General features: G+C 37.8%; 1 protein-coding gene across 1 annotated transcript in view; it reads left to right on the plus strand.

The window, feature by feature from the left end:
* Positions 1 to 3305: 3305 nt before the first annotated feature.
* LOC118796079 overlaps positions 3306 to 27858 on the plus strand; it is a 50313-nt gene continuing 25760 nt past the window's right edge. Inside the window, exon 1 of the mRNA XM_036554911.1 lies at positions 3306 to 3432. Within this exon, the coding sequence (XP_036410804.1) occupies positions 3306 to 3432 (127 nt within the window). The remainder of the gene's footprint in view (positions 3433 to 27858) is intronic.

Genomic DNA, 27858 nt, shown 5'->3' on the forward strand with positions numbered 1-27858 from the left:
TTAGGGCTAGAATCTGATTAAAGTCTGTTCCCATTATGTAAACCTGAATGAATAAAGTCAAATAACCTTCTTCCCTGACATCCAAGACAGATTTATCCTTACTTTATCAGTTTCCTTCATCAGTTTTCAGGTGTGGTGTGATGGTGTGGCATCTTGGGTGGAGTAGCTAGCAAGTATATCTTACTTATTAATATGTCATTCTTAGCCAGAATGACATACAATTTTAACATCATCATTTTGGGGAAACTAAGTTGCCTAAGCATGTAGTAGCACTTGCTTAGCCCTGCTTCTTACCGCTGCACTGTACTGAATGTCTACATAATCTGTAACAAAAAAAAAATCCCATTTAGATTGCTGGATCTCTGATTAATTTGAAGCTAATCACATGGAGTTGAAAGAAGGCATTGTGCTACTTTCTTCCTTGTGGGGGCGACATTTCAACACTGAAATCTGAATTCAAAAGCTTTATGAGGACCACCCCTTAAAGCCTGACACTGCAGCAGCTACAGGCTACAAAAGTGAAAACAGCTGTTAGTAGGAGTTCACTGCAGCAATTCCTATACTCAACAGTGTAGTATTTTACTGCATTTCAAACTTATCTCTGTCATGGATCTTGAGCTGAAGATTTTACTTTTTCTGTCTGCCTGTTGCTTTGGTATGTCTTGTTTCTTTTCATTTGTTCATTGATTTTCTTTGACTAATGCTTTATGTTGCAGCTAATTTGTTTTCTTTTTTCCAGAATGCAGAGCTCAAGACTCAGTGACTCAGTCCACAGGAGATGTGATTGCTTTTGAAGGAGAATCAGTGACACTTGGCTGTAATTTTACCACAAGCTATACACCATATCTCTTCTGGTACATACAGTATCAAAACGGCTTTCCAAAATACATGCTGAGACGGGCAGAATCAGAAAACTTAAATGACAACGTGCCTGAGTTCAAGGACAGGTTTGATGCCGAATTCACCAAAGTCTTGAATAATGGAAGAGTACCTTTAACAATACAGAAGCTGCAGCTGTCTGACTCTGCTGTGTATTACTGTGCACTGAGGCCCACAGTAACAAGGGGGAATTCAACTTCCTTACAAAAACCCAGGCCCCAAAGGAGCACATACAGGAAATCTCTGTTGTGTATTTTCTCATGCATTGTTGTATCATTTGGGATAATCTCTATTTGGGAAAAACTGTATCAGAACATAATTGATGACAAAAATATTTTCATTCAAGAGTTCTAAAAAGTCTTCAAGAAATTGATCACAACTTGGTAAGATATTCATTTAAGATTTCCTCCTTTATTTAAGAAAATATGGCAAATACTGTATATCTGATAGGACCAACCACAGCCATATCATCTGTGAACTTCACCATGTGGGTCACTGGTGCAGAGTAGAGCATAAATAGGGGGTCTAGTAGGTGACCTGCCCCACTCAGGAGATATGATAATGTGAGCCCCCTTGCACTTCATGACAGTAGGTGTAAGTGCAGTAGGGCAATATGAGAGAAAACGATCTCTACAATATAAAGAACAAATCATATCAATTAAAAATAGTTATATCAATTAAACCAGTGCTTTACATTTTATTCACATACAGAATAGCTCCCTAAAGACAGCTTCACTGAGCTTCACTTCATTCAGAATCTCTGTGTATCTCTGTTACAAAAGAATTCAATAACAGATAATAATAAAATATCTATAAAATAAAATAAAATATCATATCTAATCCAATCAATCTGTACGTTGGAAATGCTGTAATATTTTCACAAAAGTGTGTCAGATTACCCATCTCATTTGCTTATACAAACATGTTTTTCATGATGGTCTCTGCTTTTCTTAAAAGCATTTTCAGTAATACTTCTAAAACAGTTTTCACTGGTTATGCATATCTCTGCTACTGTTTGCTCCAAATTTACACACAAAAATGTCAGTCAGACATGCTGATACTTTTCAGTCATGATAAGTGAATGTATACCTCAGACGAAGGTACAACCCCCTTTTCTGGCTTCATTTAGAAATTACGCATTCAGTAGTTTTAGTTTCTTTTACATTTTCAACAGCGTGCTATTGCCCCACCTAAACATCTTCTCAGAAAAACAAAGACACATGTTCTCTCTCCTTTACTAACTTGAATTTTTGCTTCAAAACAAGATGCACATTTTTGCAGGGCTACTGTTAACTATTTCCTTCTGTGAGTTTTCTTTTTTGACCTCATTGGAAGTCTTGTGTTTGTTCCTTGCATTGATTGTCAAAAAATGTGACTATTTAATATTTACTTTTATTGTTTAATTCATCTTTTTTAGGCATTTCCTCTGGAGATGAAATCAAACAGGACAAAAGATCAATGTTGGGGACAGAAGGAGAAGACGTCTCTCTTGAATGTTCCTTCAACATTAGCAGCAGCGGCTATTCCTATTACCTCTACTGGTACCGGCAGTATCCTGGATCTGCTCCTCAGTATATACTGTACAGAGGAACCAGCAGTAACACAGCAGAATTTGCCAAAGGAAAATTTGAGTCAGCTGCTGATAAATCTAGTGGCAAAACAGTTTTGACCATTTCAAGACCAATTGTAAGAGACACTGCTGTTTATTACTGTGCACTGCAGCCCACAGTGGTGTAGAAATGGCATCTCTCATACAAAAACCTGCTAAGCTCCTACAAACTAGAGGGTTTCCTGAAAAGAAAAAAAAGAGAAACAGCAAAATGGGTTACCTTCAACAGTAAATCGTTTATATTTTTGTCTCCAATCCAATGCACCTGTAGTCTGTATGTACTGAAGATAATACATTTTAGGTTGCATACATAATGATAATGTAATATTTGTTTTGGTGGATAGGTTATGTTGTAGGTGAGACGGTGGTGTATGAAATATAACTTTGGGGAGACTGTGAATTTATTTTAGACATTTACTTGCCTTAAGCACACAGAACCGCTATTACAGCCCCCTTCTTCAGACTACTCTCTAGACAGCATTCAACTATCGATGAACATCAAGGCAAAACTATTCAACAATGGATAACAAGAGAACATATTATAAATTTTTAACTCTAACACTACTTCCCCTTTACAAAAAGGAAACATCGTTTCACATTTAAATGAAATAACATTTGTACACAAACGTTATTAAATAAATCCAAGAAACATAGACAAACCTGTACACAGAGAATGGGTATGTGAAAATTGGAGAGAAAAACAGTGAAATCACATAAAGTGCATTAAACACACAATGTTAATCTCTCTCTTTTTTAATCAACACAAGTGTCCCCTCACTGACTAGTTTAGTACCATGTCCCTAAAATGTGCAGGAGGATGTTATGCAGCATCCTGACCTCATCCTGGCTCCAGATGTGTAGGAGGCTGAAGGAGGACCTACAAAGGAAGGCATTGGTCCATTACAGGAGCCGGCAGAGCTCTTTGCAGGAGACTGTCAATAACGGTAAGATTGTGATCCTGATCAGGCTGTGAGTGGTGGAGAGCCAGTCTGAGGTGTAGGTAGTATAGCAGAGTGAGTACTGCAGTGGCAGGTGGAACCGAATTAGCAGACCACAAGACATATGGCTTTAGTCTGTTATTGTGGATCACTTTCGGCTTTGCCTGTGAATATAACTGATCTCTGATTTGGTAGTCAACTCCAATGTCACCTGTGGGTGTATCTAGTCGTTGAAAACTTCACATGGACTGGTCCATTTGGGAGGAAGTTTCTGTCTGGCACGAGTCAGGGTCACCTGGCTCATATGGGCTGCATTGTATCCGACGGTCATAGTAACATTTTTGCTGAGTGCTAGCAGCAACAAGATTGTCTGCCACTGAACTGAATGAACGTAGTCTCGCAATGAATTTGTATAAGTACTTGGGCTAAGAAGAAAGTTGTGTGTCTGGTACTGGAATGGTCAATTGCGTTATAAGCAAACTCAGCTTGCTATAGGTGGTCATATCATTCACCTCCTTTGCTGTAAAGGTACTTAGCAAGTTGGTCCTTAATAGAGTGGATTGCTTGTTCCACCATTCCATCAGACATATATGATAAGGAGATATGATCATATATGATAAGGCTTGATAAGGAGATGTATGTGTCTTGGGTATTCCAAGATGTGCGCACAGGTCTTTTACTTAATCCGAATCAGACGGGCGACCTTGGTCTGTGTGAAGGGTGCATACATGTGAAGGTATTTGGTACCAGTATGTAACGGTTACCTTTATTTGTGACAGGCAGTTTGGTCAAATCAGCAACACATTAGTGACAATGTCTTGCATAGGGGCCACCTTTGTGGGGAGTCACTAAAATACTAAAGTGTCCTGATAGTGAATGGCCTTGTCAAGTCTGAAATACATCATGGGAAAGACTACTTGGCAGAACAACCTGTAAGATTAGGTTACCTGGACAGGGGCTGACTTTGTGACAGAGGATGGAGTCCTAAAAGGTGAGTCTTGGACAGAGAAAAGAACAAAAAGCAGTTAAAGTCAAAAGAAGAGTTACGGCAAATCTTCTTAGAAGCTTGGTAGAATGGGCTACTTGAAAAAAGACAAAAAAAAAAAAAAACAAAAAAAAAAAAAACAAATTTCTTCAGTTTTGTATTCTAAGAGAGGCCAGACAAAATAGACTTGTTTCAAAAACACATGGATTTTTTGCTTTACATCATAACGCATAACACAACACAAAATCTTTTCAGTGTAGAAAGATTCAACAGTAGCCTATGCATATGTCCAATTAGCAGCAGTTACAGGAAAATGACAACTCACTTGGCCTCAGTGCAATGTAGTTGATTCATCTGTGCACTAGATGTCACCATTTTACACTGTAGCATATCCCTTAATTCCCTACGTCTTGTGATCTGACAGAACCCAGCTCAGACAACCCAGCCTAAATGACAATATGACAAATACTGTATGATGGTAGGTATTCAAATGCAAACATTACAGTGTGTGCAGAATGATCTAGGCTTTACTTAGAACTAATTTGGTTACAAATGAATCATTGGAACACATAGTATAATGACTAGAACAGGTCAATCTCAGCTCATGATAGAGGGATCCTACTCCTGTACAAATGCCAGCAGATTACTCTATGCTTTTGGGATACTCTGTGAAGAAATATGCATTTTAAATAACTGTTTTGTTCTTGTACCATTGCTGCGTATATATCAGATTATATGCGTAATAGGAATTTACATGTATATGTTTATATAGCTACATAGTCCAGCCTATGATGGGATTGCTGGAGCCCTGAATTACATGACGTTACACTGCTTAATCTAAAAGTTCCAAATATGTCCACTGAGAGGCGACATTGTAGAACAACCATCCATTCTTTCAGTTTTATAGTCATGTGAGCACCTCCCCTTAAAGCCTGACACTGCAGTAGTTATGAATAAAACAATCAGAAACAACTATGAGTGAGAGTTTCACTACTGCTTTCCACATGCTATAGAGAATCCTCTGTTGCTGTATTTTAAACTTGTTTTACATTAATAATGGACTTTGAGCTGAAGATTATATTCATTTGTGCATGTTGCTTTGGTATGATTTGCTCATTTGTTCATTCATTTTGTTTGACTCCTGTCTTGTGTTACGGAATTTTCATTTTTTTTTCTTCCTATTTTTCCAGAATGCAGAGCTGAAGACTCAGTGACTCAGTCCACAGGAGATGTGATTGCATTTGAAGGAGAATCAGTGACACTTGGCTGTAATTACACCACAAGCTTAACTCCATATCTCTTCTGGTACATACAGTATCCAAATGGCTTTCCAGAGTACATGCTGAGTGGAGTGGAATCAGAAACCCGAAATGACAACATGGCTGAGTTCAAGGAGAGATTTAATGCCAAACTCACCAGAGGTACAAATAATGGAAGTGTACCTTTAACAATACAGAAGCTGCAGCTGTCTGACTCTGCTGTGTATTACTGTGCACTGAGGCCCACAGTGACAATGAAGTATTCAAGCCCCTTACAACAACTCGGGACCCATGTGACATGAGCTTTTCTGTGCACTTCATGATAGCTGATGCAAAAGCAACAGAGCCATAATCACACTCTCTGATTGGACCTGACTATACACCTGCACCCCAGTAAGCCTACCTTCTCCTATAAACACAATGAAAAGAAAATATAATATATAAAATATAAAAAGTATAAAAACAAAGTAAGAATAAATCTGAAGCACTTCTCATTAAAAATATTCATCTCGTTGGAAGTCTTGGGTTTGTTCCTGTCTTTAATGTTTCCCTGTTGTGATTGCATAATATTTATTTTTATTGGTTTATGATATTAAGGCATTTCCTCTTGAGATGAAATTAAACAGAAGGGTAAATTAATACCAAAGACAGAAGGAGAAGATATCTCTCTGGAATGTTCCTTCAGCATCAGTGGCAATACCCTTAGCTATTACTTCTACTGGTACCGTCAATATCCTGGGTCAGCTCCTCATGATGTACGACCCAACACATTGTTTACATTTAAGGCTCTATTCCAGTCTGACTGCAGCCTATCAGTACTGAGGATAACACATTTTGGGGCACAAACATAACATTCCTTTTTTCACTGTCTGAGGTGACAGATCTGATGCATTCAATTATCACAAATAATGAGAGGGACTCATCTGCTCTGGTAGTCTTGATGAACTGTGAGATCACAAAGAGAGGAATCTTATTCTGTTATATCACTTAGCGTTAATTCTAGGTAATTCTTCTTGCTATATGCAAAATTGCTTTGGATTCTGTCAGTATAAGAAAGCTCTTACTTATATTCTTTCTTTTATGTCATTAGTGCATACCCTAACACAAAAGTATATATTTTTTTAAATTATTAAATTTCCAAGTCCAAATGCACAAAAAGACATCTGCATCAAGTCAGGAGGCAGAGTCAGGAGGTAGGAGGCAGGAAATACAGAAGCTACAAGACTAAACTTCTTCACAGTTGTTGAGTTACACCTCACTGCAGGGAGAGGAATGATACACAACACTTCAAAAGAATTAGGCTACAAGCAGAAATGGTTTCCATGTTCTTTCTGATCCTCTGCATAGGTAAGATGCACATTTTTATCAACCATTTCAACTTTGGTCAAAGATGGGAATGATTTATTGTGAAAAGAAGAAGTTTTTAAGTATTTTTTAAATGATATGTAAAGTATTATGTCTAATCTATATAAAATAAATACATAAATTACAATTATGTCAAAAATATTAAACATATCTTTCACTGTGTCTCTGTTACATGTTTTCCAGGCAATGTCCTAGGTGACTCTGTCTATCAAAATCATTCTATGTTTGTCAAAGAAAAGGAGAACACAACATTGTACTGTCGGTATGAAATTACTTCCACTGGAACTCCTTTTCTCTTCTGGTATATCCAGCAAGAGAATAAAGCACCAGAACTCTTACTCACCGAATACGGGACTGAGTTTAATGACAGATTCAAAGCACATCATGACAAGACTGGGAAGACCTTTAACCTGCTGATATCTGCAGCTGTGCTGTCTGACTCTGCCACATACTACTGTGCTCTGAGTCCCACATTGTGTGAGTCTGTTTCTCACCTCATACCAAAACCTCCTTCCTCTGTGCCCCCACTGAGTACTAGGGAAGTTTAAAGATGCCAGTTTATTTTGCATTCAATATCTTTTCACACAATAAAGGCCATGTCAATCACACTGGCTTCACATCCCAGATAAAAGTCAAGGAAGTTTAAACTTCCAATAACATGAATGTTAATCATGCATTTTTGACTTTTTAAAAATGCTTTAGATGGGTTAAATATGGAAAAGTCAAGCCAGATGTCAGGTACTACTTACAGCAATGAAGGAGTCTCAAATAAAGACCAGCTGTATACCTTTGTTCAGTGTGGTCAAGGGCTGGATAAAAATGGTGAACAGGAAATATAATAAGATCAGCCTTAATGTAAAACTAGAATGTAGAACTATGAATGAGAAGGGGTGTAAATGCAAAGAAATGATGCAGTGAGTAAATGATAAAATATGCTGTCTCCATAGTGGATACAGAAACCATCAGGGAAGAGTTCAGGAGCAGCCAAACGGTCCACCATCAGCAATGCACGCTTAATCATACAACACCCTATGCCCAACCGGTTATTTCATCCTCAAAATATTTCTTCAAAACATGACAAATGCTTTCCCTGAGCCAATTTCTGCTGCCAGTGCTGTGTTTCTGAGGTGTAAGGAAGACCTGGCTCTCTTGGAAAAGACCTGGCTCTCTTGAAAACCTTCACCTCTTACTTTGATATGACACAATTGTGGCCCCCACACACACACACACACACACACACACACACACACACACACACACACACACACAAACAGACGTTTAACATCATCATCCATGATTAGAGAGGGTAAGCTTCTTCTGTTTCTGAAGTATGAATACATTAAAGCAATATTAATGGCTTGAAATAATATGACCTTGTAGTACTATTACCATTTGTTCTCCAACTGGAACATTACTCACATTCATCTATACAAAGTCCTGCTTTCACTTTATCCCCTCAAAATCAAAATTGTGATGTTAGGACACTGTGTACTGTAGCATTGCTACCAATATATGAGTCAAACTACTTGCTCTATACTTGTCTATACTCTGTCATATTTCAGAGACATCTGTGATGCCTACTGTATGCACCAAATTTACTATGAATAAAACAGTAAACTAAGTGAACAGAGATTTAGTGAATTACAGATTTATGGAAGCAAACATTTACACATTTATGTATCCCAAACCCACAATTTTTTTGTTTGTTTTGCAAGGACACCTTCTATTTCTTTATTTTTCATGTGTGAATAAAAACATCCTGTGGACTTTAGATACAAGTTTTTCAGGTATTGACTTCACATCAAAAGTGTTCCCTAATTCAAGGGAATACTGCTATATATATATATATATATATATATATATATATATATATATATATATATAATATGTTTTAAAAAACAAACATACCAAATGGTCATATTTCAACAACCCTTTGATGAACTAAATATACATATTCGTTCGCTGGTCTATGCATATTTGCACCAAATTTATTATAGAAAAAAAGAACTACGCAAATTTTATTTCACAGATTTAAGGGACCGAACCAATCACACATTTCAGTGTTTCAAACATACATGTTGCTCCTCACATGTACCATTTTGATGAATAAGAAGATAATGGTGTAGTTTAGATACAGCTTTTTTGGGAATTTAATAAGACGGATTAATCCATTCACTTTCATATACCCAGGATAAATGAACAGATGAAAGTACAACCTCTCTCTCAACTTCTGTTAAACATTACACATGCTGTAGTTAGTTTCTTCTACATTCTTATTAGGGCACTATTGCTCCACCCATTCATCCTCACTGACAAATGAAGGCACTTATTCTGCCTCAGGTTCTCTCTCCTCTACTACCTTGAATGTTAACTTCATAACAAGATGCAACTTTTTACTGGGCTGTTGTTAACTATTTTCTTCTGTAAGTTTTCTCTTGAAACCTCATTGGATGTTTTTGGTTTGTTCCTGTCATTAATGCTATCTCACTGTCGTTAAAAATATTTATTTTAACTGGTTTATTATGTTTTAGGCGTTTCCTCTGGAGATGAAATGAAACAGAAGGATGAATTAATACAGAAGACAGAAGGAGAAGACGTCTCTCTGAAATGTTCCTTCAGCATCAGCAGAAGCCTCTCTAGCTATTACTTCCACTGGTACCGTCAGTATCCTGGGTCGGCTCCTCAGTATATTCTGCAAAAAGACTCTTTATCCAACAGCCACAAAGCAGAATTTGCAAAAGTCAGATTTGACTCAGATGTTACCAGTGATGAAACAGTTTTGACTATTTCAAGTTTAACTCCAGGAGACACTGCAATTTATTACTGTGCACTACAGCCCACAGTGATGTAGAAAAGGCAGCTCTCATACAAAAACCTGCTAAGCTCTTATAGCTTTGAAGGTTTTATAAAAAAACTGATGAGCAGAAAATGGTTAGCCTCGACAGGAAATCCTACCCAACAAATTGTTCCTATTTCTGGCTCTGATCCGAATGTATCTGTAGCCTGTCGGTACTGAAGATAACATGCTTTTGGGTGTAAACAAAGTTAAGATAACATTTGTTTATTCACTTTTTGAGGTGGCAGATCTAATGCACTCATCACAAAGAATGACAGCGATTCATCTTTTCTGGTAGGACTGATGAATTACGACATTAGAGAGAGAGAAATCTTATTCTGTCAGAACACTACAGGTTGATACTGAATGCTTGTGTGAAACTGGAGGATGAGCGCAGCTTCACTGACATCATCTGAGCAACCTGCAGGCCCTTGTTGAATCACTGAATGTCAAAGAGTGGTAAGATGAGCAACCCCTGCTGACATACCCACCCCTACTCCCAGTAAAATGAAGCCAGTTTGTTCTGCTGCTGTGACATCCTGATCATCGTTGGCTGATGACACAGCTGTGATAAAACCCAGGCTGTATTACGGAAGCCGAGAACGGCCGTGCTTGCAATTATTTTTTTTATGTCGTTATCTCGAGATCACAAGTTAATTATATCATTATCTCGAGATAACAAAGCTCGTTTTCTCATGATAACTAGATAATTTATCAGGACGACTTTTGCTTTCTCCAGATCACGGGATAATTATAGAGAACTCGAAAATGAGTGTCTGTTTCATTTGATCACACCTGATTTCAGCCTTCAAGATCGCCGTCATGACTGTCGTGGAGGATCCATAACTGAACAGTAAGTCAAGTCATGACCTTGAATGAAGTACAGTCTGATGCGTTGATCAATAATCAATAATGGGTACTCCTGACATTTTTATCTTAAATCAGTTGCTACAGTTGTCAAGATGCCATCTATGCATGCTGGCATGGCACTCCTGATCTCTGATAAACATTATAAGTAATAACAAGAAATGGCCTTTTGTTTTCTCGTGATAATGAAATAATTAACTCAAGATAATGAGATAACAAAGCTCGTTTGCTTGAGATAACGGGTTAATTTATCTCGAGATAACAAAATAATTGACTCGTGATCTTGAGATAATGGCGTTAAAAAATAATTGCAAGCACGGTCGTTCTTGGCTTCTGTACTGTACAGCTCAGCTTGTGCTCAGAGCAAATGCCTTATCCTCTGAACTACTCATGACATCTTGAGTAATGTTCCATATCATGCGGCCATGCCATGTTAAAAGAAAATGTTAAAATTGATTTCTGGATTCTAATTCAGATTTCTGAGGAGCTAAACTACACACTGCTAGTTCAGTGTGGGAAGGGGGGGTCTCCTCAACCCACTGCTGGGGTCCCCGCATCTCTGAATTATATGTTGATAACCTAAAAAGTTCCAGATTCCTCGTGGTGCTACTGTTTTAACAATTAAGAATTGTACTATTTTATATAAACAGACAAAAATCTACTGGAGTTGAGAGAAGATGATGTTCCAAACTCTTCCTTTGGGAGGCGACATTGCAGTACAGATGGCAATTGTCTCTATACAAGTGGCTTGTAAGTTTCTCCCCTTAAAGTGTGACAGTGCAGCAGTTACAGACTAAAAAGTGGAAACAGCTGTCAGTAAGAGTTCACTGCTGTAACTCCCACTGTACAGAGTGGCCTGCCACTGTTTTTAAACTTACTGTCATTAAAACCTATTTGCAGTGTAGTCATGGACTTTCAGCTGAAGATTTTAGTTATTGTTTGTGCATGTTGCTTTGGTATGATTTCATTTGTTTCATCATATGTTTAATCTTTTTTTATTCTTACTTTGTGTTATGGATAATTTATTTCTGTTTTTCTTCAGAATGCAGAGCTGAAGACACAGTGATTCAGTCCACAGGAGATGTGACTGCTTTTGAAGGAGGATCGGTGACACTTGGCTGTAATTATAAGACAAGTGATTCAAATCCGTATCTCTTCTGGTATATACTGTATCCAAATGGCTTTCCTAAGTATATGCTGAGACGGTTGAAATCAGAAAGTCTCAACAAGAATGCACCTGAGTTTGGGGAGAGATTTCAAGCTCAACTCAACACAGCCACAAGTAGTGTTCCTTTAACAATACAGAAGCTGCAGCTGTCTGACTCTGCTGTGTATTACTGTGCACTGAGGCCCACAGTGACAATGAAGCATTCAACTTCCTTACAGAAACTCTGGAACCAAAGGAGGAAATGTTTGTTAGATTTCTCATGCATGCATCATTTGGTACGAATTTTTCCATGAAGGTTAACTTCTGCACATCACTCTTTTATAATCTCAGTCATGCAAAATCAAAATACACCGCCTGTAAGCATTTTTGTCACAGTGCAATTACTGTCATCAAAACTCAGTACATATGCTTCTGTTTAGTGATGTTATTCATTAACATGGAAATATCTTTGCGAATGGTAGTTTCATGAAAATTATGGTCAGCAAGGTAAACATATGGGATGAAGAGACTTGATGGCTATTGCTTTTCTAAAAATATGGCTTTAGCTTAATTCCACACACAAACACACAAACATATATATACACACACACACACACACACACACACACAATCATATTGGCTCACATATGCAGCAACACAGGCATCGTTGATCAGAAATGATAACCTCACCCACCCACTATCACACTCTCCTTCCTATTCAACTCCCTTGCAAAAACATTATCAAAGTAAACAAATCCTCACCTACCACCACCAATACAGGTGGGCCTCAGGGTAGTGTCATGTCCCTATTCTTTAAACACTACTGTGCACCAGTAACCCACCAAATACCCTCATAATGAAGTTCATGATGATATGGATATCATTGGCCTCACATCACTGATACTGAAAATCAGTACAGGTCATCAACAGACAGCTTGCGGAATGGGATAAACTCCCTTCCACTGAACACCAAAAAAGAAGGCAATTATTACATTCAGACTGATGAGGGAACTCTCATTAATCCAAATAAACAATGAGCACTTTGGCATAGTGGATGAATACAAGTGTTTGGTTACAATCATAGGCAATAAGCTGAAGTGGAATCTGAATAATGATGTATTATTTAAGTAAGGGAACAGCTGCTCTATTTTATATGCAGACTAAGGCAGTTTAATGTACAAAACTCTGACTCTGACCCTCATCTACACCTGAAAATGGTTCTCAGCCCATCAAAAAAAGTAAAACCAAAAAGGTTGTTAATATTGCAAGTAAAAGAACAGTGACAACATATCTATACATTATGATGCCGTCAGTCATCAGATAAATCAGTACTTTACACTCAAATACAGAATAACAGCAGCTGCGCTGTTTCACTTAACTCCAAATGCCTGAATACAACTGTCATCCAACAATTTCCTAACAATTAATAAGTAAGTAAATCCAGTGAAATGAAATTAAGAAATACTGCTGTGTTTCTACAGACAAAATGTGTCAGATTACCCAGCTCACTTGTGTGTAATGGATTTCATGATGGTCTGTACTTGTTTTTTGAAGCATTCTCTGTCACATTTCAGGAAGGGTTTGCCTTCACTAGCAATGCATATCTCCAGTTGCTGTAGCATGCACTTGCTTACTCAGAGTTTACACAAATGTAAAAAGCAGTTTACAGATCTATAAACAGATTCATGTACATCACACACACATTGTTATCAGTCATCTAAATTGTCATTATACATAATATATACTTTGTCATCTGGCAATCTTGCATTTCTTTACTTCTCATGCATGGGAAGAGAATTCTGTACTTCAGATTTAGATAAAAGCCCCTTCTCAGCTTCCTTTATAAATGACACATTCAGTAGTTTTAGATTCTTTTGCATTCTCATCAGGGCATTATTGCTCCGCCCACTCATCCTCACAGGAAAACTAAGACACATATTCTGCCTCAGATTCTCTCTCCTCTAACAACCTGAATTTTAACTTCATAACAAGATGCATGTTTTTACAGGACTACTGTTGACTGTTTCCTTCTGTAGGTTTTCTTTTGTAACCACATTTCAAGCCTTGTTCCCGTTATTAATGTTACCAAATGTGTTTACATAATACTTCTTTTTTGATTTATTCTTTTTTAGGCATTTCCACTGGAGATGAAATCAAGCAAGAGAAAAGCTCAATGTTGGAGTCAGAAGGACAAACAATCTCTCTGAAATGTTCCTTCAGCATAAGTGGCAGCAACTCTGACTATATCTTCTACTGGTACTGTCAGTATCCTGGATCTGCTCCTCAGTACATCCTGTACAAGAGACCTGGATACTACAGTGACACAGCAGATTTCGCTAAAGGGAGATTTAGCTCAGATGTTACCAGTGATGCAACAGTTTTGACCATTTCAAGCTTAATTCCAGGAGACACTGCTATTTATTACTGTGCTCTGAGGCCCACAGTGGTGTAGGGATGGAAACCCTCATACAAAAACCTGTTAAGCTCATACAGCTTTGAAGGATTTATATAAGAAAAACAGAAACAGAAAATGGTTAGCCTCAACAGGAAAGACAGTCACCCAACATATTGTCTCTATTTCTGGCTTGGATCCAATGCACCTGTAGTCAGTTTATACTGAAGATAACACATTCCTGGGTTTAAACAAAATGAAGATAGCATTTCTTTTTTCACTCTCTGAGGTAGCAGATCTAATGCACTCAATCATTACGAAGAATGACAATGAGTCATCTGCTCTGGTACGACTGACGAATAGAGAAAGCTTATTCTGTCAGACCACAATAGGTTAATTCTGAATGCTGTGTGTGAAATTACTCGAAATTGTGTTACTATAAAAAAGTCTTAAGGCTGATTTATGCTTCTGATTTTTATGTGATACACAGACATATCAATGCTCTCCCCCAACTGAAGTCCCTTTATGCTTCGTTTTTGCAGGATAGTACAAGTATGTGGCCCTATGTACCAACTGCTACAACGGTTAGTTCTGACCCATTGTTCCTATTGGTCAATTTGTGCTCCAGCAGTGACAATATTCCTCATCATTCAATCATGAAATGTGGCGATCCTGCAGTCGATCCCACAGCCCTTCGGATTGTTACAAAATCTGGGAGGTGCTCAACAGGCAGCATGACCCTCTATGCCAACAACTGTTATCGACATTATTATGTTTGTATTATTAATTATTGTTGTAATTTCGTTTGTGCAACAGCTGACCACAAGATGTATAAATCAGCCTTCACGTATGTGCTTACTTTAACGTTGTGACACAAAACCTACTCAGCTGCTACTCAATGTTGTCTAAGTATTGGATACCCGGAGCCCTGCATAATATGAAGGAACTCCACTTGATCTTAAAGTTCAAAATGTATCCACTGAGAGGCGACATTGCAACACAAGCATCCACTCTTTCAGTTATGTAGTCATGTGAGCACCTCCCCTTAAAGGCTGACACCGCATGGTTATGAGTGAAACGATAAGAAAAACTCTGAGAGTTTCACTGCTGCTTGCCACATACTGTAGAGATTGGCATTTTACTGTATTTTAAACTCATTTTCCTGTGTAGTTATGGACATTCAGCTGAAGATTTTACTTATTTTTTGTGCATGTTGCTTTGCAACGCAGATGAATTTGGTGACAGATTTGATGCCAACCTCACCAAAGCCTCAGATGGTGGTAGCGTACCTTTAACAATAGAGAAGCTGCAGCTGTCTGACTCTGCTGTGTATTACTGTGCACTGAGGCCCACAGTGACGGTAAAGCATCACTTCCCCTACAAAAACACTGAGACCAAAGGGTAGTACTCATCCGCTACATGTTTTTATCGTGCTTATTTTAATTTAATTTGAAAGCAGTCTGACATTTGAAAGAAAGTGTTTCACATATACTGTACATTTCCACTTGATGGAAATTATTTTTCAACTGCCCTCCTTAATTTGCATATGATCGAAATATACTGAACAGAAAATTACTTTCATTATTTCAATGCACTTTATACCTTTCACTCAGGACTAAATTCAACCTGTTTTTTAATTACTCCTGCACAATTAATATGGGTTCATGTCATTTAGTATAGGCTCAAAAACAAACAAACAAAAACATATCCTTGAATCATTTCTACTAAAATGATATACTGATTTATTATGCTTTAGGCTATTAGGTGCAGTAGGAAACTTATCATTTCTAATGTCTGAACACTGACCTACACAGGGATGTGTACACTTAAGGGAGGGCTCAGACAGGCCATTGGGGGGCTCTCATCTCACATTAGCCAGGGAAGGAACATCATGAGTTTTACCATGCAGCGAATGTCCAGGCATGGAAATGCAGATGTAACCAAAAATAAGGTTTTTATGCCTTCACAGGTCATCCATAAATTGCATCCTGCATTACTTAATGTATTCTTTCATGCGTACCATATAAATAAGAGCAATATGATGGGAAATGTTTCCTTCAGAAAAAGTTACAATCAATGACAAAAACTACAAACACATGCTTTGCAGTTTCCTAATATCACTGGCATTCTGGATGTCACAGAGATCAGAACAAAAGCTGTGCCTGAACCAAGTTGAGCCTGATTATATAAACAGAAAGTCCTTTTACAACAATCAGTGTCCAAGATGTATTTATTACTACATGTAGGGTATTCAGTAGCCTAACAGCCTATTTAAAGCTAAGACACATGACATGTTTTAGTGACATGTTCATCTTACCCTGTTTGCCTATTTTCATTGCATAAGTTCTATAAATTAATATAAGATACCACATCTACCCTATCTGCTTTTTTCTAGGCATCATCTCTGGGTCTGACAGCAGATGTATTACTTTTTGTATTTATGGTGGATTCATACTCTTTGCAGAAATGCCTTTACATCTTCTGTTCACTTGCATCAAAATATGAGGCTCTGTTGTAGGAACTCATAGTTACTGTTCCGGTAGAGCATTTAACTAGTGGCAGGCGTGATGTCAGCTGGGGACCTGCATAGAATTTGCAGTCATGAAATGGAAATAACTGAATTGAGGTTAACTTCTTCTGGCTAACTCAAGAAAAGCTTATCTTACTGCATGGTTTCTTTTGATGATAAAAAACTGGAGCATCAACACAAGACACGAGGACACAAGGATTTACAAGATTCACTTTCTGTCAGTGGTAGAAGGTCTGAAGCTCTGTAATGTTTTGTGTCCAGAGGAGGAGCTAAGTAATCAGTAAGTTGTGGAGTTTCCTGTTAATTCTATACAGAGGAGTCAGAGTGGAGGATTTACTCTATTCTAGCTGTGCTTACAGTCAGTGTTTCTCTCTAACAGCTACCATGATATTGCACTGTTTATTTCTTCTGTTGTCTGCATTTGTAGGTAAGTGGCACCCAGCATTTATTCATCATCAGTGAAACTGTTACTTTATATTGACTGCTTGTTTGAAAACCCACAATATTAAAGTAGAATATTTTAACATCAGGAGAAAAGAGAGATTTTCTTTTTCTGTACTAACTAAAATTCTGTATGAAAAACAATTATCTGATAAGTTTTCTCATATGTGATCATAAACGTAAAATTAATACCTAAACAAATCTTTTTGTTCTGCAGGTGACAGTTTTCAGGATGGAATTACACAAACAGATAAAGAAGTGAATGTTTTGGAGGGTAGCAATGTTACATTGTCGTGCAACTACAGTGGTACTGCTTATAGCCTACACTGGTATCGCCAACACCCCGGATCAAAACCAGAATTCCTCCTTCTCATCTTGGAAAGCACTAAGAATATACAAGAAGCAAAACCTCCACATCCCAGGTTATCTGTTGAGCTTGACACACAGAACAGACACGTGCATCTGGAGCTGAGCTCTGCTGAAGTGACAGACTCTGCACTGTATTACTGTGCCCTGCAGCCCACAGTGACAGGAAACCCAAACACTCTGTACAAAAACCTTACAGCACCTGCAAAACTAAATATTTTATACAGTTTCAACTTTCAAGTAACATGCATGATTAGAACCTTCTAGTTTTAACAGGATTATAATAGCAATGTCGCTGTTGTATAGGACAAAGTGTTTAATTACAGCTATTGTATTTAGACTACTCAGTTGTCTAGTGTTTTTCTGCATACACTATTAATCGTATGGCCTCGTGCACTTTATGTACCTTTGCTTTATATGTTGCTTTGGATAAGACAGTCCACCAAATGAATAATTGTAAATGTAGAAGTCAGTTACATTCTCACACTTCCAAGTAAAAGTGCTAATGTTAGTATCCTTTTACACAGAATGTGCACATTGAAAGTATTATTTAAAATGTCATTCATAGGTCACTCTTTTTATTTTTTAGTTATATTAATTACTACCAATAGAGCCTTCTGAAAATATATGCAGTATGAGGTCAGAGACACTAATGGAACTACTCAGTCATAAAATTGATATGTAAATGAACCACTAACCTGAGTCATATTTCTTTTACAACACCAATGATCATATTACCATTTCATACACAGATGAGAAGGTGAAGCAAAACGTCTTTCTAAGTGCGCCGACCCCTGTCCATATCTATGTTAAAGCCTTCGAAATTATGCATTTCATATTCCAGTTAAAATACAAAAAGCCAGTGTATCTGTGTAGCATATTTGATTCTTTTTTTTGTTACAAGTCTTGAATATGTTTTACTTGTCCTAAATGGATACCGTGGTGAATAAAAGAGGAAACTCGAAAGTGGATAGAATTTCACAAAATATGATCTGCATTTTTATGACTTCAATAAAAAATACGTGTAACAGCTGTGCTGTTCACATGGCCCTCCACACAGTGTATGAAACACATCTGCTCCCAGCTGCCCTCTTGTGGTCATCAGATTGCAATAGGGCAGTGTTTCTCAATCCTACTCCTGGAGACCCACTGTCCTGCATATCTTCTATTTATCCTTGCTCCTAACACACCTGATTAGTGTGATTAACATGCTCTTGTTTAAATCAGGTGTGCTCACCTAATCAAAAGTGCCACTGATGAGTTCAGTCAGGTGGGTAGAGCAGGGAAAGATGGAAAGTATGCGGAGCAGGGGGCCCCCAGGAGCAGCAGAATTGAAAATCAGTGCAATAGGGCATTATAAAGAAAAGACTGACTTTTTGTCATGTGCAAATGCTAACTCCACTATAGTAACCATTAGGAATTAAACAGGCAGAAAAAGGGGAGAGAAAAATCAATTCACTCTGGAGCCGATTCAGACTTTATATACAGTATGCGCACATTAAACCCTACATAAATTATTCTCAGAAGAGAGTTGCTGCTCATCTGCCACTGCACAAATTCTGAAACAGGAACTCAAGTGGCCATTTTGGGATATACACATTTGGGGCAGTTTCCCCTAATAAGGGTATGTTAAAATTTTTACAAAGACACATTCTGGCCTGATATTTGAGTCATTTTTTTTCACAGGCCTGAAAAAGGTGGAAGGAGCAGTGCACCACAAAGGTGATCCTGTGTGACATCACCACTGTCTGTAATTAGATAAGCTACATGTTAATATAGAAAGCACAGTTTTAATTTGATAATTATTGAATTTTATCCCCATTTGACTGCCCCGCACAATTACCAACACATTGATCATTTAGTTTCTTTAAACATCACGCTCTCTCTGAAGGTTGAAACATGTAGGCACAGACAACAGATGAGATGCATCAGTGAGATGCACCACAGTTAATTCGGCTTCCATCCAATGTGCTCATTGGTAACACGTGCAGCTCGCATATGTAAAGACTATCTACTTTGTTACATGGTGTTCTACAAGAACAAATGCTGAAAATAACCTATGATATCTTGATGGGTTGCAACAAGAGTTATCAACATCTCACAACCCTCAGTGCTGAAGCAGTTGTAACCTGCGGACTGGAACACTCAGGTAATTGGCCAGCTCTGGTCTGGTCCAGTTGTTCAGTGGTTCTGCACTCAAACTTTGCAATGAGTCATAAATGAAAAGCAGTGAGTCAGTCCTCTCACTGCATGTTAAAATGTTGCATTTGCATCAATCTTCAGGATGGGATCCTATATGACATATAGCTGGCAAGTTTGGATAAGATTTACTTATCTATTGTCAAACTGAACTGAACTGAAACTGCAATAACTATCTTGCTAGCAAAGATATTCATTTTATTGCAATGTATTTAATGCTGCTATGTTTTAAAGGGAAGAGAAATATGTATATTTCCTTATTTGTTTCAAAGTAATAATCACTAGAATTAGAAAAGGACAAAAGAAATTAAAGAGAATTTTACAAATTTAAGATGCCAAAACATTTACACATTGAATTATTCCAAACACACATGTTGCACACAAACATATTGTTTTTGGTTATCCAGCAAATTGTCTTGACTGATTTACTAATGACATCATGTTCTCTCACCATGACAACTACTCAAACAAGAGTCCAGGGGGTATACTGCAACATACTCACATTCTGGGCAACTATTTTTCACACTGCAACCTGCAGTTCCTGAAGAAGTACAGGCTGCCTGAAAATAGATGAGCAACCATGTATGTACCCACCTCTGTGTGCAGTGGAGCAAAAAGCCACGGGCCACTAGACCCAGTCTAATCAATGTCTGGATTCTGATTCTGATTTCTGAGGATCTAAAATACATAGTGTTAGTTAAGTAGAGGAGTGAATGCTACCCCAACCCATTTATGGGGTCCTTAAATCTCTGACGAATATGCCGGTAATATGCTGATAATGAAGAATTTTAAACTGGTCCTGGTGCTCTTGCCTTACATAAATGTGTATAATCAACAGCCTTATCCCTCCTAAAAGACAAAAATCCACTGGAGTTGAGAGAAGATGATGCTCCAAATTCTTCCTTGAGGGGGCCACATTGCAACACACACCGATCCTCTCAGTTCAACAGGATTACAAACTCCTCCCCTTAAAGACTGACACTGCAGCAGTTACAGACTAAAACAGCAAATACAACTGAGTTCACTGCTAGAACTGCTATAGTTTGCAGGGGGGGGTTATTGCGATGGACATTAAGCCGAGATTTTTACTTATTCTTTTTGTGTGTGGTTTTGGTATGATTTGATTTTTTTCCTAATTTGTTCATTGATTTTTGATTGATGCTTTATGTGCTGATAATTAGTTTCTTTTTTCTTTTTTTTCCAGAATGCAGGGATGAAGACACAGTGACTCAGTCCACAGGAGATGTGATTGCTTTTGAAGGAGGATCAGTGACGCTTGGCTGTGAATACAGCATAAGCTATGGAACAGTCTATCTCTTCTGGTACATACAGTATCCAAATAGCTTTCCTAAGTACATGCTCAGACGGGATACATATGGAACAGATGACAATGCGCCTGAGTTCAAGGAGAGATTTTATGCCAATCTCACCACAGCCTCAAAGAGTGGAAGTGTACCTTTAACAATACAGGAGCTGCAGCTGTCTGACTCTGCTGTGTATTACTGTGCACTGAGGCCCACAGTGACAGTGAAGTATTCAACCTCCTTACAAAAACACTGAGCCCAAATGAAAGCTATATATCATGCATCATTATTTCAACTCTCTGACTCGTGTACTATCAAAATACATAGGTTATAGGGACAGTATAATTACAATTTTTTGTCAAGTCATCAAAATTCATTTCATATGCTTCTTAGTGATTTATTCTCAGACACTGAAGTACTTTTTCATATGATGCAAATGATACATTGTTTCCTGAAAATAGCGATCTGTCAAAGACATGCATCGAAAAACCAGAACTTGGTGGCTATGGATTTTCTTGTTCTCATTTAAAAAGGGACAAGAAAATCCTTTTTTCACACTCACACACAGCTGACATATGCAAATCGCAGCATTACAGACATTACTGGACAGAAATGGTAATCAGAGAGAGAAACACATTTAACAAAAATAAAACATATATCCTCCCCTCACAACCCAATGGTCTTTCCTACAAATATATATCAGAGGGCAGACTTTGCGCCTGCTATGATGAGTCAGTCTAAACCCAGTATCAATAAAAACAATCTAACAGTGAATGGTTGATTAGGTTTACCCTACTTTCATTCAGGGCTTCACGTGTGCAACATTGACCACAAGATAGCTGAAGAGCATTTTGACTTTGTCTGCAGTAAAATACATGTTACTGTATCAGGTTAATAACAGCATATAACATGAGTCCCACATCAACCCACATGAATGCCAGTCATGTCTTCACTCTGCCTTATTGCCTCTAGTAATGGTCCTAGGGCCAGTACAAATAATAATGGGGACAGTGAACAGCCATGTTCCTCTTTCCAACATAAAAAAAGATTAAACAATACCACTACCACTATTGTATATGCTAGAAACCCATCATATAAAAGCAGGGCCAAATCCAAATCTTTCAAAGTAAAGAAATAAGAAGTAAGAAATCTTTCTACTCACCATGATCAGGTAATTTTTCAGCGTAATATGACAGCTCTACAGACTGGGCATTCAGTACCCTTGCTTTGTACATAATGTTATAGTTATAGTGAATGCTATCTGCACTTAGTGAAGTAACTGATGGTAGTTTTAAATGTCTTGAATCGGACCTCTGTTTCAGCTACTGCTAGCTCATGTCCCCAGACATCATTACCTTGTATCTCGATGAATGACAGTTTGTTATTGACTTCAAATGTAAAGCGATTAGGCATTTTTTAAGCGCACATGGCTGGAACACCAAGCTGACCAATCAGATTCCTTAGCCAGACTTACACATTCCATAATATACCAATACCCTCTGCCAGAGACAGGATATATGACTGTGTTATTCTTTCTTTTTTCTAAATATCTTTATTGCCAATATTTTCTCTGGCTTATGTGCCTGTTCATAATAGTTTCTCCTTGAGTGAGCCAATTGTGTCGCTGTAGATTTTGTTTGTATTGATACATTGTACATCTTTGTTGATGTTCATTTGAGGCATTGTCATTATAAGTACAAATTCTTCCTCAGAGGGGCGCTATTGCAACACAGATATCTCAGTTGCAATAAGCTTATAAGCACCTCCCTCTTAGAGCCTGACACTGCAGCAGTTACAGACTAAAACAGCAGATACAACTGTTACTAGGACTTCACTGCTCTGATTCCTATACTTTACAGATCTCTTGCTGTATTTTATACTTTTTTGCAGCCTGATCATGGATCTTGAGCTGAAGATTTTACTTATTCTGTGTGCATGGTGCTTTGGTATGTCTTGTATATCTACTTTATTGCTCATTCATTGGGTTCCTTCTTTGACTTATGGATAATCTGTTTGTGTTCTTTCAGAATGCAGAGCTTTGTGTTACAGATATTTATTTCTGTTTTGCAGAGTGCAAAGCTGAAGACAAAGTGACTCAGTCCACAGGAGATGTGATTGCTTTTGAAGGAGCATCAGTGACACTTGGTTGTAATTTCAGCACAAGCGATAAAGAAAATGCGTATCTCTTCTGGTACATACAGGATCCAAATGGCTTTCCAAAATATATGCTGAGGCGGAGGAAATTAAAAAGTCTAAATGACAATGCACCGGAGTTTGGGGAAAGATTTCAAGCTCATCTCAACACAACCACAAGTACTGTTCCTTTAACAATACAGGAGCTGCAGCTGTCTGACTCTGCTGTGTATTACTGTGCACTGAGGCCCACAGTGACAGTGAAGCATTTAACTCCCTTACAAAAAGGCCCAAAGAGGACCATATCAGAAAAATGTATTAGTTCTATCCCACCCAGTGCTGTATCATTTGGGATAACATGTGTAATGTAATGTGACTGTTTGCTCCAATCTACATTTTCAACATGAAAGAATGGGAGAAATGTGCTAAACACTGAGGTGAAATCAACAAACAAAACACCAGCATAGAATTGAGCATCTCTAGATGTTTCTAGATATTGTTCAACAAAAACAAAAGGGCATCATCAGTGCTATACCCCGTCTTATAAAGAGGGACTCTAGCACATGACCTACACCATTCAGGAAATATTATAACCTTGTCTTGTCATGCACTTCATAGCAAAACATGTAAGTGTAATAGGGCCATAATCACACTCCTTCATGTGACCTGACTGGCCTTCTGAACCCCAAGAAGCTTACTCTCTCCAACAAACACACTTAAAAGTAAATATTTTATATTTATATTTTATCTTGCTTTGTATATATATATATATATATATATATATATATATATATATATATATATATATATATATATATACAAAGCAAGAATAGAAAGAAACACTTCTCATAGTTGTTAATTTCTTTATATTTATTTCATGTTTTATGCTTGTTTTTAGCAACATTTCCCTCAACAAAGTCAATTAAAAGTGTCGATAGGGGTTTACAAATCCAAAACAGATCCATGCACATCACATACATTCTTATGAGGGCACTATTGCTACACCTACACATCCTCATAGAAAAACCAGGACACATATTCTGTTCTCTCTCCTTTAGTAACCTGAGTTTTAACTTCATAACAACAGGGCTACTGATAACTATTTCCTTCTGTAAGTTTTCTTTTCTCATTAGAAGTCTTGGGTTTGTTCCTGTCATTAATGGTTCCCAGTTCTGATTGCATAATATTTTTTTATTGGTTCATTAATTTAAGGCATTTTCCACTGGAGATAAGATTAAACAGAAGGGTGAATTAATACCAAAGACAGAAGGAGAAGATGTCTCTCTGGAATTTTCTGTCAGCATCAGTGACACTATCGTCACTATCCTGGATCAGCTATCCTGGGTCAGCTCCTCAATATATACTGAACAGAGACTCTGGATAATACACCCATACGGCAAAATTTGCTAAAGGGATATTTAAGTCAAATATTACCAGTGATGAAACAGTTTTGACTATTTCAAGATTAATTCCAGGTGACACAACTATTTATTACTGTGCACTGAGGTCCACAGTGTTGCATAAATGGAACATCTTACGTAAAAACCTGCCAAACTCCCACAACCTTGAAAGTTTTAAAAAAGTGAGAAAGAGAATGATTAGCTTAAACACAAACTACCACCCAACATGCTATTACCATTTAAGGCTCTATTCCAAGCTCAGTTCTGAAGATGATACATTTAGGGGTATATAATGATTGTAAGATTCCTCTTTTCACTTTCTGAGGGGGCAGATCTGATGCTTTCAACTATCACAAACAGTTATTAAAAAATGAAGCCGAGTTACATAAAACATTTTGGTCAACATTACCTCACACCAAAGAATCAATCAGTATTCCAAAGCAATATAACTTAATATGTTGTCTGGGAATTTCCGAGGTAATGTGAACATAAACTACAATCCTAAGAATGTTAGATAAATCAATCCCACTGTTGTTCTTGGCTGCAGCAGGTGGCTTCGAACCAAATCTTGGAGGGTTCCTGTACTGGTATTCTCCAAACATGTGAAAGGTCCTCTGTTTGAAAGCAGGCACGAACAAGTGGTTTATTTTCGTTTGTGTTTTTTCAGACATTAATATTAACAGGTGGACAAGGAATGTTTATGAGTCTATAATCAACATGAATTAATGCAGTAATATTGACATACTGTATGTACTAAGAATATTTAGGAGTATATTGAGGACCAATATGAACAGTCACTTCCCCCACTGAAACCCCAGGAGGCGGGAAATACAGAAGCTACAAGACAAAACTTCTTCACAGCTGTGGTGCTACACCTCACTGGAGAGAGAAGAAAGATACAGACACTTCAAGAGAATTAGATGACAAACAGAAATGGTTTCCATATTCTTTCTGTTACTCTGCATAGGTAAGATGTAAGTTTTTATCAATAAATTCAATTTTGGTGAAACATGAAAATGATTTATTTTGAGAAGAAGTTTTTAAGTATTTTCTTCATAATATGAAAAGCATTATGTCTAATGTTTATAAAATAAATACATAATTTACAAATATTAAACATGTCTGTCAAAAATTTTCCAGGTGATGGCCAAGGTGACTCTGTCTATCAAAATCAATCAATATTTATCAGAGAAAATGAGAACAAAACACTTTACTGTCAGTATGAAACTACTGACAGTGCTCCTTATCTCTTCTGGTATATCCAGCAAGAGAATAAAGCACCAGTGCTCTTACTCAGAGAATATGGAAACGAGTTTAATGAGAGATTCAAAGCACATCATGACAAGACTGGGAAGACCTTTCATCTGCTGATAGCTGCAGCTGTGCTGTCTGACTCTGCCACATACTACTGTGCTCTGAGTCCCACATTGTGTGAGTCTGTTTCTCACCTCATACCAAAACCTCCTTCCTCTGTGCCCCGGAAATCATACCCCACCTATTCCTGTTCCTATTTCTGGCTCTCATCCAATGCATCTGTAGCGTTAGTACTGAAGACAACATGTTTTTGGGTGTCAACAAAATAAAGATAGCATTTCTTTTTTCACTATGGTGGTAGAAGGAAGAAAGAAATGTGGTAGATCTAACACAATCATCACAAAGAATCTGTTCTGGTGAGAACAATAACACCATAAAGAGAGAAATCTTACTCTATCAGATGTGTTAAACTGGGGGATGAGCACAGTTTCACTGACATCTGAACAACCTGCAGATACTTCTTGAATCACTGGGTGTAAAAGAGTGGCAAGATGAGCAACCCCTGCTGACATACCCACCCCTACTCCCAGTAAAATGAAGCCAGTTTGTTCTGCTGCTGTGGCATCCAGATCAACAATGGCTGATGACAGAGCTGTGATAAAACCCAGGCTGTACCGCTCAGCTTCTACTCAAAGCGAACACCTTACCCACTGAACTACTCATGACAGCTTGAGTTATATTTCATATCATGTGCCTGTTTTGTGGAATATATTCTTAAACAAAATGAATTCTTCCTTAGTGTCCTCCATGCCCTTGCACATGATGGATGGACAAAGACCTTAACTTCATATACCTGCTCTCTTTCTCCCCCAAGTGGATCATAGTTGTAAATTTGGTGCCACTACAAAAAGAAAAAAAAAAACATGCTCCCTGGTGGTTGGTATGCTGAAGACAGGGGAAAAAAAAAGATTTTAAATAAAAAATTACTTTCTTGTGGTGACATAACTCACACAGACATAAAAAGCAAGGCTTGTGTAAAGTAAGATGGATGGATCTTTTCAGTGTTTCCAAAAGTGTTCTAAAGAAGAAGAAAACATGACTACTGAGTTATTTTTGACCTAGATAAAAGCAGATGCCAGCTACTTCAGCAACCAAATTCATGTAATTCCTGTAAAGAAAACGATGAATTGATTATTGTTATTATTATTTGGTTAGCATCAATCTGCAAAATATTTGAAGAAATTTAGCTTATCAAAGATCAGCCAGCCTGCTATTTTCCCCCTGTTCATTCCTATTTTCCTTTCTATTATTTCCCCCCTGAACTCACTAGATTTGTGAGTACGTCTACATGGTATGGAGCTGTAAAGCAAATCAACAGGCCATAGATCCCAGTCTAATTGATATCTGGATTCTGATTCTGAGGATCTAAACTACACACTGCTAGTTCCAGGGAGGAGGGGGACTGTTCAAGCCATTTCTACGGTCCATGGGTGTCAGCTTATTTTGAAAAGTGCTGGGGACAACAACGGGATCGACGTGTTCAGAGTACTAAAGACTTTCAAAAAATGGTGGGGACATGTCCCCAGCGTCCGTAGCGTCCCCAGCGTAAATGACGCCTATGGTGGCATCCCTGCATCTCTGAATAATATGATGATAATCTAAAGGGTTCCAGATTCCTCTTGATACTACTGCTTTGCACAAAATATATAAATAACAGCTCTATGCTATCTGAAAAGAGAAAAATCCACTGGAGTTGAGGAAGGATGCTTTTACAAACTCTTCCTTTGGGCGGCGACATTGCAATATAGATGGTAATCCTCTCAGTACAAGGGGCTTGTAAGTTTCTTCCCTTAAAGCCTGAAAGTGCAGCAATTACAGACTAAAAAGTGGAAACAGCTGTTAGTAAGGCTTCTCTGCTGTAACTCATACTGTACAGAGTGGTCTGTTGTTGTTC

The sequence above is a fragment of the Megalops cyprinoides genome, chromosome 20, assembly GCF_013368585.1.
Source record: "Megalops cyprinoides isolate fMegCyp1 chromosome 20, fMegCyp1.pri, whole genome shotgun sequence".
Lineage (NCBI taxonomy): Eukaryota > Metazoa > Chordata > Actinopteri > Elopiformes > Megalopidae > Megalops > Megalops cyprinoides.